We start from the raw sequence: 12,177 nt of genomic DNA, 5'->3' as shown, positions 1-12,177 counted from the left end.
AAAAAAACCTAAATGGTGTATAGTAAAAATTTTAAAATCTGAAAATATTTCTCCAAAATAATCCTCTCAGAAGAGAAGGTCAAGAATTTAATGCAGCTGCATTTGATTCATCCTTTTTATATTACTTTTCTATTTTCTGCTGAAGATTCCTGCAAAAGCTTGACAACTTTGCAGAAAATATTGGAAAGTAGGAAAGACAAAGCTGTAGAAGGTAGAGAGTACTCCTTAGTTTGATCTTGGAAAAAAAAATTAGAACTGGTTTCTCTTCAGTTTACTCAGACAGAAAAAGCAACTCTACATTTTAAGTGGCTTACTTAAAAGTTATGTCATTTCAGCAGGGAGGAGTTTTTTATAGTTAATCTGTGAAAATACACTGTAGCAGATTTATTTATTTTTTACTTACAAAAGGTGATTTAAAATTTGGAAGCAGTAGTGACTTTCCTAAAATGAAGGCTCCTGGTTTGATGTGCAGAATTAGGGATGTGGTGCATCTTTTGTTTTTGGAGTGAATACCCTTTATACACAAGGCAAAATAGCCACAGTAGTGTATTAATTAATTACTAAATGAGAAGGGATAGCACTTTTTAAACCTTTTCTAAATAACCAGCTTTTTAAATCTGGTGTGTGGAAAAGCAGCTGAGTAAAAATGTGACCACATGAAGTGGTCACATTAAGTTGTGTATTCCACAGTTTAGGAGGAGATTACAAATCATTACAAATCCAGTGTAAAACTCAGGCCTGTAAAGCTCCCACTGAGCTGGATTCAGCTGATCCTCACTGGGGCTGTCAATGTGTGTCTTTCATCAGTGCTTATTATTTAATATAATTATGCTTATTTTACACGTTCCAGAAGGTTTTGTAGTGTAGGTTGTGAAAATTGGTTGTTTTTTTTTAAAAAAGGTAATTCATAGCTGGATGGAAATCATATTTCTCACCGTATTCCACGGATAAAAGCGTCTCCCGTGCAAAACCATGACAATTAATAGGGAAGAGGAGATCACCAAAATCCATCATATCACACAAGAACCTGGTAACCAGGAGCGAGGGAAGGTCCCAAAAAAGAGCATGATTCGTGTCTGAAGGGAAAAGTTTTTTACAGAAAGGGTGAGAAAGTTCTGGAATGTTCTGCCTGGGGAGGTGCTGGAGTCCCCATCCCTGGGTGTGTTTAGCAAAGCCTGGATGTGGCACTGGGTGCCAGGGCTTGGTTGAGGTGTTGGGGCTGGGTTGGACTCCGTGATCTTGAAGGTCTCTTCCAACCCAGTGACTCTGAATTCTGTGAAGTATTGACACCACATTGCTCCCTCTGAACTGGAGTACTTTTGTAAAGTCTCCTCTGTGTCTGAGTGGCTGAACAGAGTCTGAAACAACTGGGGAGAGGATATTTTGTGTGCTCTCTTGGAGAGGGAAGAGCAGGGCAGTTGAATCAAGAGTGGATTTTTGCTGCAGACAAATTCCTGGATTTTGATTAGCAAGCTAGAGAGTGGAAAAATAAGTCAGTAAGAGCATAACAGTAAGTACATAAATCCAGATGAAATGGGGTCACTGGAATAGAAGAAAAGAATAAGAGGAGTATTAGAATAAAAGAGCTGATGTTTGAGGATTTTTCTTAGTGTAGATGTAGTTTGCTAAAGGCATTAGGTGAGAAAGGCCAAGAGAGGAAGGAGCAAATAGGTTCAGAAGGCATGGAGACCAAAATGGAGAGAAATAGATAGAAATAGATAGATGTAGATGCGTATTTTAATGAGTAGGTGCCCTACAATGGAGTTGATGAAATTGTAGTCTTTCTAACATAAAAATTGCACATGCTGCAGAAACTAAATTTCCCAAATCTGTAGGAAAGGAGTTAAGGGCTATGTGTTAAATCTGAAGAATAATTAGTTTTCTGCATCAATTATTATCTTTCCACAGTACTTTTGTGGTGTGGGGCTTCCTGTACAGTTCAGAATCATTTCTCAGTCAGACAAGGTTTTGGTGCAGCAAAGGGAAAGTGTGGCCAGTTTGGTGGGAGTGTTTTCTCAACATGGTTGGCAGGAGAGAAGCCAGGATGCTTGAGTCTGCTTTGGGCAGTCAGTCAGTAATTTTTGAGTGTATTTCTAAGAAACTGATTTGAGAAGGTGTAGACTTTGTGGCCAATCCAAATACCTAGAAGTTATCTATATAGAATACAATGACTTCATGCAATTTTTTGCGTGACCAAGATTTTTTGGTTTTGTTTGCACCTCAGAATTTTGTCATCTTCAGTTGAAGAGATAGAAAAGGGAGGAATCTTCATGGATCACAAGTGTTCTTCATCTGTATTTTTAGCAACTTATAAGGTAGTCTTCAGGCTTGAGTGCAGAGGGGACTTCAAGTGGAACAAAACCAGGATTTAGTATACATGTGAGGTTGGAGGGACATCCACCTGTGTGTGTGCAAAAGCACCTGAGAAACAACCTGAGGTGGAAGCATTTTGCCCAGCCATCCCTGCTGTTGTTGTACAGGGGATTTATGTACTGATAACTGATCATTACTGATCACTGATTCATGTACTGATAACTCATCAGCGCTGATAACACTCATCAGTGAGCAAACAGACTCCCAGAGAAGTGCTCCTTTACATTTGGGATTTTGTCAGCTACACGTGTTACTAGCATTCTTTCCTTTCCAAGATGAATTATAAACTCAGATTCATTTAATCAGAAATGTGCTTAATCACTTATAGAGCAGGTATTGTACATCTTAAAATCTGCTTCACATTTCAGTGCCCCAGCTGATGTTGGTATAAAGGGCACTTAAAGCTCCAGAATAAGGGAAAACTTGGTCTATGACACAATTATCAGCTGGTAGGCCTGAATATGTTGGAACTTATATTATATTATATTATATTATATTATATTATATTATATTATATTATATTATATTTTTATATTATATTTTTATATTATATTTTTTATATTATATATTATATTGATTATATTGATTATACTGGAACTTTCTCAACTTAAATGCTGTTCCCTGTTGCTCCATCACATCTACTGAGCAATTTAGAGTAGCAGAAAAAGAGATTACTGGAGATGAATTAAAGCTACAGGAAGATGGAGTTTTGAGGGTTCCTTTTCAGCAGGCATTGGAACCACTCAAGTCAGAATGCTCTGCTCTGCACAAATGAGAAAGAAAACGTGTTACCATTTTAATTATTATTGCCTGTTTAACGTGGGATTTCTTGAATAACCATGTCCTTGAATAATCATTTCTTAACGAAAATGACACCATTTTGTAGCCAGTGATCCATGATTTTAAGTATTTGGAAGGGCCATTGATTCACTGAACTGGAAGAAATGAAAGATGTTCAGGCATATTTTCAAAAGTAGAATTACATGTAGTATAAATTATATTTGATCATGTATATTTTATTTACCATTTAAATCATAAAAAAAGCTGGGCACATGTAATGCAGCATTCAATTGATATGTGATAGCTTTAACTGAACATTGGTTCTTACGTTTAAATCTGTGTTTATGTTTAAATATTTTTAATTTTTTTTTTATTTTAAATCTGTGTTTGTGTTTAAATATGTTTAGCTCTGTGGAGTGTTACAAGAGCTGCCAGCACCTCCTCTTGTCCCTGTGTCATGGTCCCCTATTTCTGTTTGTGCTAGTCACTCTCTAGGTAAATTGTCCATAAGGCCAGTGATTGGTGCTTATGTTTAAATATTTTTAAATTTTTTTTTTTTAATTATAAATCTGTTTGTGTTTAAGTATGTTTAGCTTTGTGGAGTGTCATGAGAGTTGCCAGCGCCTCCTCTTGTCCCTGTGTCGTGGTCCCCTGTGTGCACCTGTTTCTGTTTTCTAGGTAAATTGTCCATAAGGCCAATGATTGGTGCTTATGTTTAAATCTGTCTTTATGTTTAAATACTTTAATTTTTTTTTTTTAATTTTAAACCTGTGTTTATGTGGTGTTTAAATACATTTAGCTCTGCACAGTGTCACAAGAGCTGCCAGCACCTCCTCTTGTCCCTGTGTCGTGGTCCCCTGTGTGCACCTGTTTCTGTTTTCTAGGTAAATTGTCCATAAGGCCAGTGATTGGTGCTTCTGTTTAAATCTGTCTTTATGTTTAAATATTTTTTAATTTTTTTTATTATACATCTGTGTTCACGTTTGTGTTTAAATACGTCTAGCTCTGCGGAGTGTCATGAGAGCTGCCAGCATCTCCTCTTGTCCCTGTGTTGTGGTCTCCTGTGTGCACCTATTTCTGTTTCTCTAGGTAAATTGTCCATAAGGGCAGTGATTGATGCTTATGTTTAAATATTTTTTTAAAATTATAAATCTATGTTTGTGTTTAAATACGTCTAGCTCTGGACAGTGTCACAAGAGCTACCGGCACCTCCTCTTGTCCCTGTGTCGTGGTCTCCTGTGTGCACCTGTTTCTGTTTCTCTAGGTAAATTGTCCATAAGGGCAGTGATTCCATCAGCAAATTATCCAGAAAATGCCATCAGTGCTCACGGTGACACTCGTTCCACTGGTGGCTCTGCCGCCCTTCCAGTGGGATAATCAAACTGGCAGTTCCTCTTGTGCCCAGCGCCGTCACCTCCCTTCCTTCGGCTCCTCAGCTTAGCCCTTCTCCTTTCCTGTGTCCTCCTAGCTGAGTATGAGGTGCGTGAAGGACGGCTCCTCTCCCAGCCTGCTCAGCCCCAGCCCCCCAAACCTGTTTGTCCTGTTGTTTTTGGTTGGCAGCACCACCCCGACAAGCAGGCGGCGGAGGCGGCGGCAGAGGAGCGCGGGCAGCGGTTCCTGGAGATCCACCAGGCCTGGAAAGTTCTGGGCAACGAGGAGACAAAGCAGGAGTATGACCTGCAGCGGCGTGGTAGGTTCCTGCCAAGGAGGGCTGGAGTGGCAGCAGCTCTTTCTCTAAGCCAGGGGCTGGGAGTGGTGGTGAGCTGGTGTTTGAAAATGCTGTTCGGTGCTGAACGGAATGCTGCTTTCACTCCTGTCCTGCTTTCAGGCGTGGATCCATTATTTATAGCTTGAGCTACACATACATCAGCTGCTGAAAACACAGAATGATTTCCAACAAAACGTTAGGGGGCATTCTTCCCGATAGTTTGAATTATTATGGAATTTATACTGATTGCAGACCTTAGCCCTTTTTATTTTAGAAAGGTAGCTTCATTAATTATTCTTAATTTTAAGTTTTATGCTCCGTTTTGTTGCAGTGTTTTAGATGTAAGTATTAATCCATCCACACCTAGTGTTCTTTGTGTGTGAATTTATAACCAGAGCCATTAGGACACGTTGTGGGTGTTAGGTATCGTTCATAATTCATCCACAGTCTAAAGTAGCCTTTCTAAAGCAGGTTTGTAAATAATATTTCAATATAACATATTAACCAGGCATTCCTAGCACGCATTCCTTTTTATAGCTCTCAGAAAATAGCTTCTTAAAACAGTGACAGGCTGTTGTGAGAAAGAAAGGGGGGAAATGTAGGTCAGGTCTGTCACACATGGGCTACCATTACATGAAGTGATAGGCTGTCTTTCTGCTCTGGCCTCGGGATAGGAGTCCCTCAGCCTTCCATTAGAACCTTCAATAAATGTATATCCACCCTCCATGTTAATGGGGGGAGTCAATAATAGTGGCTTGCCCGTGGGGAAAACACTCGGTGGCACTCTGCAGTGACACACTGGGGCCGGCATTGACGTGGAGCCACCACCACTGCGGAATGTGCTGATAAAAGGCCACTGTCTGTGCAGCTTGTTATTGAATTCCTGCTTTGTGCCCTGGCACACCATCAGCCCCTGGCCCTCGCGCTGATTTTTAACTCCCCACGCAGCTCAGAGACACAAAGGCACCGTGGCATCACTGCAGGGTACACAGGGTGCTGGGGGTACACAGGGGGAATTCTGCACTTAAAGGGCTGCAGTGGGTTTGGTTGGTTAATCTGAGATTTCTCTGGTAATGTGCTAATGAGTGGGGTGGGTTTAGTGTTGGATAATCACTAGTATATTCACTAAGTCATTTCCTTGAAATAGGATTAGGAGAAACATAAGGTAGGTTTAAAACTTTACAAGGGTATAAAGAAAAATTTATTAATAGTAACCAAAAGAAAAAGTAATTAGAATCAGAACAAAACTTCTAGGACACTTCTCGTGGCTCACCACTTCTGTGAATGCCTCCCATACAAAACCACCACAATAACCTTGTATTTCAGACTTCAGAGAGGGGGAGGGGTGAAAACAGAGTTGTGGAATAAGTATTTTATGGAAAAAAATTGGATCTTGTTCTATTTGCAATGTAAACAGAATTAAGATCAGACTTAAATAATTTTCTCATCTCAAAGTTATTTTTTAAATGCATGAAGGTGATATCAGAACAGGAATTTCTGCTGCCCAGCACTCTCATGCTGTTGTACTCTACCATTGTAATATTGCTTGTGCCTTCTCTTTTCACAAATTGTATGGGCAAAGGAAAAAGGAGATACTAGAGATAATGTTGGGAATCTTTCAGTATCTGGTGAGTTTTACCTAAAGCTTAAATTCAGACCATGGAGTTCCATTTTGCCTGGGTCAGGTTCGTCCACTGGAGTAGAAAGCTACATCAGGATCTTGTTTTCCCTTGGGATTTAAGGACATACAAATATGTCCTTAAAATTACAAATTACAGTCAAAACTGATTTATAGATTAAGGACATACAAATATGTCCTTAATCTATAAATCAGTTTTGACTGTAATTTGAAGATTATCTATATTTTCTGCGATTCTTTTGCATCCAGATGAGTTCTTTGAAAAGCCATCTCAAGATTGTGTAGGAAAGAGTTGGTAAATGAGGGACTCAGGCTGTACCTCTGTTGAGGCAGGTGTTGGGTGATGGGACATTCTGTTTTAGCACAGAGGGTGCCATTCCCAGGGCCACACCTGACACACATGTGCAGTGCCGCTGCATTCTTTCCAGCATGTTCCCTGGCAGCAAAATGATGGGGAGGTAAATTCTCCTTCTTTGGATGCCTGTCAAGCTCCTTCTGCAGCCACAATTCCAGACAAAGTCACGGGCACTGCCATAAAGGCTGACAGAAACAAAGGGATTGAGGCAGCAGCTGAGGGGAATAGTGATGAGAGAGAGAATACAGCAAGTGAAGGTGCAGAGGGAGGCCAGGGAGCAGGATCTGAAGGGTGGCTCTGTGTGTTTGTTTGTTTGTTTGTTCGTTTGTACCTTCTTGTCTTACACTAACTCAATCTGAACTACTTGGCTCAGAAGTTCAGTAGCCAGAGAAGTTCCAAGGAGATGAAATTCTGTGGGGCTCTATGGTTTAAATTTATTTTTGTTTGAATTGTTGAGAATAACAAGTGAAATGTGCTTTTATAGCTTAATACTGCTTTTCTCTGAAGGCTTCTCAGTAATCTCCTAATTTTTTGGTGCCTTCGGGCCATAGAATTAAAGGGGAAGGGACAAACCACAAATTGTTCAGAGGTTAGACTCAAATACTTACCCAACTTTTTCTGATCTGGAAATCCTATGAGAACTGCCTTTTTGTATGTTTTCTGAAATTTTTTCCAATTCATTGTTTTGCCATATAAGAATACCTTTTTATGATGGTGAATCTTTTGCTTACAGTCCCTATGAAAAATTTGGGGGCTGGAAAAAAAAACCTGCATAAGAATTTACCTATGAAGAATGGACTTGGGTTTTTTTGTCAATAGATTTTCTTCTTAGATTTTTCCATTCTTTGTTTGATATCCCACTTAAAAAAGACTAATATGCAGTTAAAATCAGGCTTGACTCTGATAATTACCAAAAGTTTTTGGTGTGGATAAAACCTATTTCACATTTTTCACATTAGAAATCCCCTGAACCCCATAAGTTCATGCTTTTGTGACACAGCTGGAAAAAAGGAAAACTTCTCAACAGAGCCAGAGAATCACAGGGGCTGGAAGAACCTTCCCAGGCCACCCTGTGCAGATCGATCTCCCAGCTCAAGCCAGTCCTCACAGTTGCTCAGCCTGGCTTTACTGTCTCCAAGGGTGGAGATTCTCGAGCTGCTCTGGGCAAAAAACAGCACAAAAAGTTGTACTTAGTGTAAAGCAGCTCATTTTGTAACACCTGGTGATTAAAGCAGCCTTTGCTGACAATAGCAGGGATCTGCAGAGTGCCAGGTTATGCTGTGTGTGTGACAGAAGTGGATGTTCCTTCTCCGGCCACGGATTTGTGGCTGCAGCCCCTCAGCTGGAGCACAAGCCTTTGAACTCTCTGGAGTTAAATCTCATCTGCAACAAATGCAGCAGGATTGTTTTGGTATTTCTGCATCTCTTTGTTAGGAAAATTCTCAACGTGACTTTGTTAAAATTTGAAATTAAAGTAGGTGTGTTTGTTTTAGATTGAGACAGCAGCTAAGAAAAGACTCAGGAAAGTCAGAAGAGTCTGAAAAGACTCAAATTTAAGTAATTGTTTTAAAACTGAAAAGCCTGTTTAAAATTAACTTGTGAAAGCATCCAGTGAGTATGTGGTGATTTTTATGCAGAGTAGATACTGTGAACAGTATTTGACTGACAGTACATATCTTAAAGTTTAATTGTGTTTGGTTTGAAAAAAAAAATCAATCCTACATATGTATGCCTGATAAAGAGCTAGAAAAATCTTCCAAGTATTATGACTATTTTTACTATAACCATAAACTGTTAAAAGGGTTGAATTTCCATTTACTGCTTGCAACCCTTTTCCCTAAAACTCAGCCTTAAATAGCACAAGAAATATTTATTGTATCTCCAAGTGAAACTTAAATACCTTTCCTCTTTTACAATTTCTGAATGACCCAGCAAGGGCTCTAGTAAAGCTTTACTGAACCAAGCTGCTAATAGTTATTTAATGTTGTTCTGTAGCCTGAAAGAATCTCAGTAGATTTTTCCTTTTAATCTCTTTGAATTGCAGGCTCATAAACCTCTCTGATGAGCCTGCCAGTGTTTTCTTAGATCCTGCAGTTGAGACAATGGAGCTGCAGAATCCTTTCACCTCTTGTTGTCAGACAAATCCAATAGATGGCAAAGCCAGGCAGGCTGTGCTGCTGGGAATTAAAATTTGTTTCCCAAGTTCTGCTGCTCACATTTCCCCCGGATGTTCAGGGTGGGTTCCAGAAGTGACAGCTCTGAAGAAAACTCAGTACACAGAATTTTACAGCCTGAGCAGACATCACAAGACTCAGCACTCAGTGGGACATTCCCACTCTCTTTGGGGCTGGGAGGGAAAATGGGACACCAGTTTGCTTCAGACAAGCAAGGAGCCATGGTTGTAATAAAAGTGATACAGATGAAATAAGGAAGGGCACAAAAATCTGAGAGCCATTGGGTTGGATGTTCTGCTTCCAAACTCAGACTGGGCTGTGCTTCTGTTTCTGCTGTCTCAAGGTGTATTAGGCTGGGTAATGGCTTTAATAGGAGAGCTAGAAAATAAAAAACTTTGTTCATCTCTGGTAAATGTTCCTCCTGCTTGAACCAGCCAGGCAAATAAATGCAGTGTGCAAAGTTGCCTGACAAGAGCTGGTACTGGATCATGTGGGAAGTCAAGAGTACTAATAGCAAATTTTGGTTTTTTTGAGATAACCAGATTTCAGACTTCATAGAATCACAGTCATAGAATATGCTGAGTTGGAAGGGACTTAGGGGGATCAGTGAAGGCGTTGCACACCCAGGAATCACACCCTGTGCCTGAGAGCATTGTCCAAGCCCTTCCAGAGCTCTGCCAGGCTGGTGCTGTGAGCTCTGCCCTGGGCAGCCGTGCCAGTGCCCAAACACCCTCTGGGGGAAGAACCTGTTCCTGATATCCAATCTGAACCTGCCCTGATTCCAGGCCATTCTCTGGGTGCTGTCCCTGTCCCACAGAGCAGAGATCAGTGCCTGCCCCAGCTCCAGCTCCAGCCATCCCTGAGTGCTGTCCCTGTCCCACAGAGATCAGTGCCTGCCCCAGCTCCAGCCATCCCTGGGTGCTGTCCCTGTCCCACAGAGCAGAGATCAGTGCCTGCCCCTGCCCTGTCCCACAGAGATCAGTGCCTGCCCCTGCCCCAGCCATCCCTGGGTGCTGTCCCTGTCCCACAGAGCAGAGATCAGTGCCTGCCCCTGCCCTGTCCCACAGAGATCAGTGCCTGCCCCTGCCCTGTCCCACAGAGATCAGTGCCTGCCCCTGCCCCAGCCATCCCTGGGTGCTGTCCCTGTCCCACAGAGCAGAGATCAGTGCCTGCCCCTGCCCTGTCCCACAGAGATCAGTGCCTGGCCCAGCCCCAGCTCCAGCCATCCCTGGGTGCTGTCCCTGTCCCACAGAGCAGAGATCAGTGCCTGCCCCTGCCCCACAGAGATCAGTGCCTGCCCCAGCCCCAGCTCCAGCCATCCCTGGGTGCTGTCCCTGTCCCACAGAGCAGAGATCAGTGCCTGCCCCTGCCCTGGCCCTGGTGAGGATGCTGAAGGCCACCATGAGCTCTGGCCTCAGTCTCCTCCAGGCTGAGCAGACCCAGGGCCCTCAGCAGCTCCTCACACTCTGCCCCCTCAGGGCCCTTCCCCATCCTCGAGGCCTCCTTGGGATGTTCTCTAATGGCCTCATCTCTTGTTTATGTTGTGGCACCCAAAACTGCCCCAGCACTCGAGGTGAGGCCACCCCAGCTCAGAGCAGAGCAGGACAATCCCTCCTTGCCCAGCTGGAGATGCTGTGCCTGATCCTTCAGATCTGAGCATCAGATGGAGAATAACAATGAATAACAATCTCTGTTCAGCCTGGGAACTGTGAGGATTATTTTTGCCCATTGATTTTTTTATTTTCAAAATTACAATTGCAGGGATGAATTAGAAAAGCTTTGTTGAAATTCTGTTCCCCAAGCTTTGTATTATACCATGTTTGGAATAGAAGAGAGAGCAGACTTTTCCTCAGCTGCTTCTTCATTACTTTAATGGTTGGACTCAAAGATGTTTTCCAGCATAAATGATGCTGTGGTTCTATGATTCAGTTACTTTACATGAAGTATGGTAAGCTCATTAATTTGCATTACATCTTCAGGTGGCCCATCTGCCCTTTTTGTACTTTCTAGCAGTGAGGCATGACCCAGACCTCCACCACCAATCTATAAAATTTTTGAGAGTAATCCTGCTTCATTAATCCCAAATAGGAAGCTCTGGAAGTTTGATAACTCAGTTTTTTGTTACCTGTAGATGTTGTACACTTTTCATTTCATGCTGGACTCCCTGGGGGATCAAATGGCAACAGATCTCTCAGGTACAGGCAGAACTTGACTTTCTTTCTGTGCTCAGAGACTCTTTCTCATAAAAGAGCACTTGGACTGCTCTTCCCCTGCAAGTGTTTTTTACAGGAGTTATTTCTTCTGCAGGATTTATTTCCTTGCAGGAATCTCAGTGGTGTTCTCACACACAACAAGCCCTTGGTGCTTATTTGGAAGGTTTTTATTTGGCTTCTCCTTCTTCCTTCTCCAGGAATGGCATTGCCTGAGAGACACTGAGACATCTCCTTTTGTAGAGATATTTAAAATCTGCCCATCCTGGTCAGCTTGTTCCAGCTGCCCTGGGGGGTGCAGGAGGTTTTGATGGGTGATCTTGAGAGGTCCCACAAATCTGTGAAAAGTGCAGGTTCACCTTCACCATTTCAGCTCGTGGAGTTGGAGTTACAGCCAGCTTTTGAAAGGCACCTACATCAAAAGTAGTTTGTAGCAGAAGTTTGATGTAGTAGAAGTTTGCCCCTAATTTCACACAAGTGCTGGTTTCAGGGTCTTAATTCAGTAATTTGTTGTCACCATTTATTTCTCCTGGCTACAAGAGAACGTGTTCCAGCTTATGCAGATCTATGGAAACCTAAAATTTTAGAGAACTCCAGTTTGAACTGACACAGTGGTCTAGGCAGGGCTCTGGTAGGGACCAGACTGACTGCTAGGTTTATAAACCCATTAATTTCTCAGAAAAGACTGAGCATCTGTCATGTTTGCTTTACAGAAGATAACCTGACAAAAGAATGGCCACTTCATGAACAGATTTATCTTGAGGACATGTCCTGGAATGAAGGTATGAGAGCCTTATTGCTGGTTCCCAATGCTTTTCTTTGTCCCTCTTAATGTTTTCTCTTTTTTTCTGCATCTTGCATCATTGTTGCCTTACTTTAAGTGCTGTTTTTGCTGTATTTCCTGGGACAAGCTTTCTGTTACATTTGTTTCCCATTTC

At 42.0% G+C, this 12,177-nt stretch overlaps 1 protein-coding gene across 2 annotated transcripts in view; it reads left to right on the top strand.

Annotated features, from left to right (window-relative positions):
* Positions 1-12,177, top strand: part of DNAJC24 (DnaJ heat shock protein family (Hsp40) member C24) — a 36,076-nt gene that overhangs the window by 21,095 nt on the left and 2,804 nt on the right. For both annotated transcript variants that reach the window (XM_058806734.1, XM_058806733.1), the window contains exons 3-4: positions 4,714-4,843; positions 11,953-12,021. In XM_058806734.1, coding sequence (XP_058662717.1) covers positions 4,714-4,843; positions 11,953-12,021 — 199 coding nt within the window. The remainder of the gene's footprint in view (positions 1-4,713; positions 4,844-11,952; positions 12,022-12,177) is intronic.

This window comes from Ammospiza caudacuta, chromosome 6, assembly GCF_027887145.1.
Source record: "Ammospiza caudacuta isolate bAmmCau1 chromosome 6, bAmmCau1.pri, whole genome shotgun sequence".
Classification (NCBI taxonomy): Eukaryota; Metazoa; Chordata; class Aves; order Passeriformes; family Passerellidae; genus Ammospiza; species Ammospiza caudacuta.
Note: the sequence above shows the minus strand (reverse complement) of the source record. Positions and strands in the feature narration are given on the sequence as shown.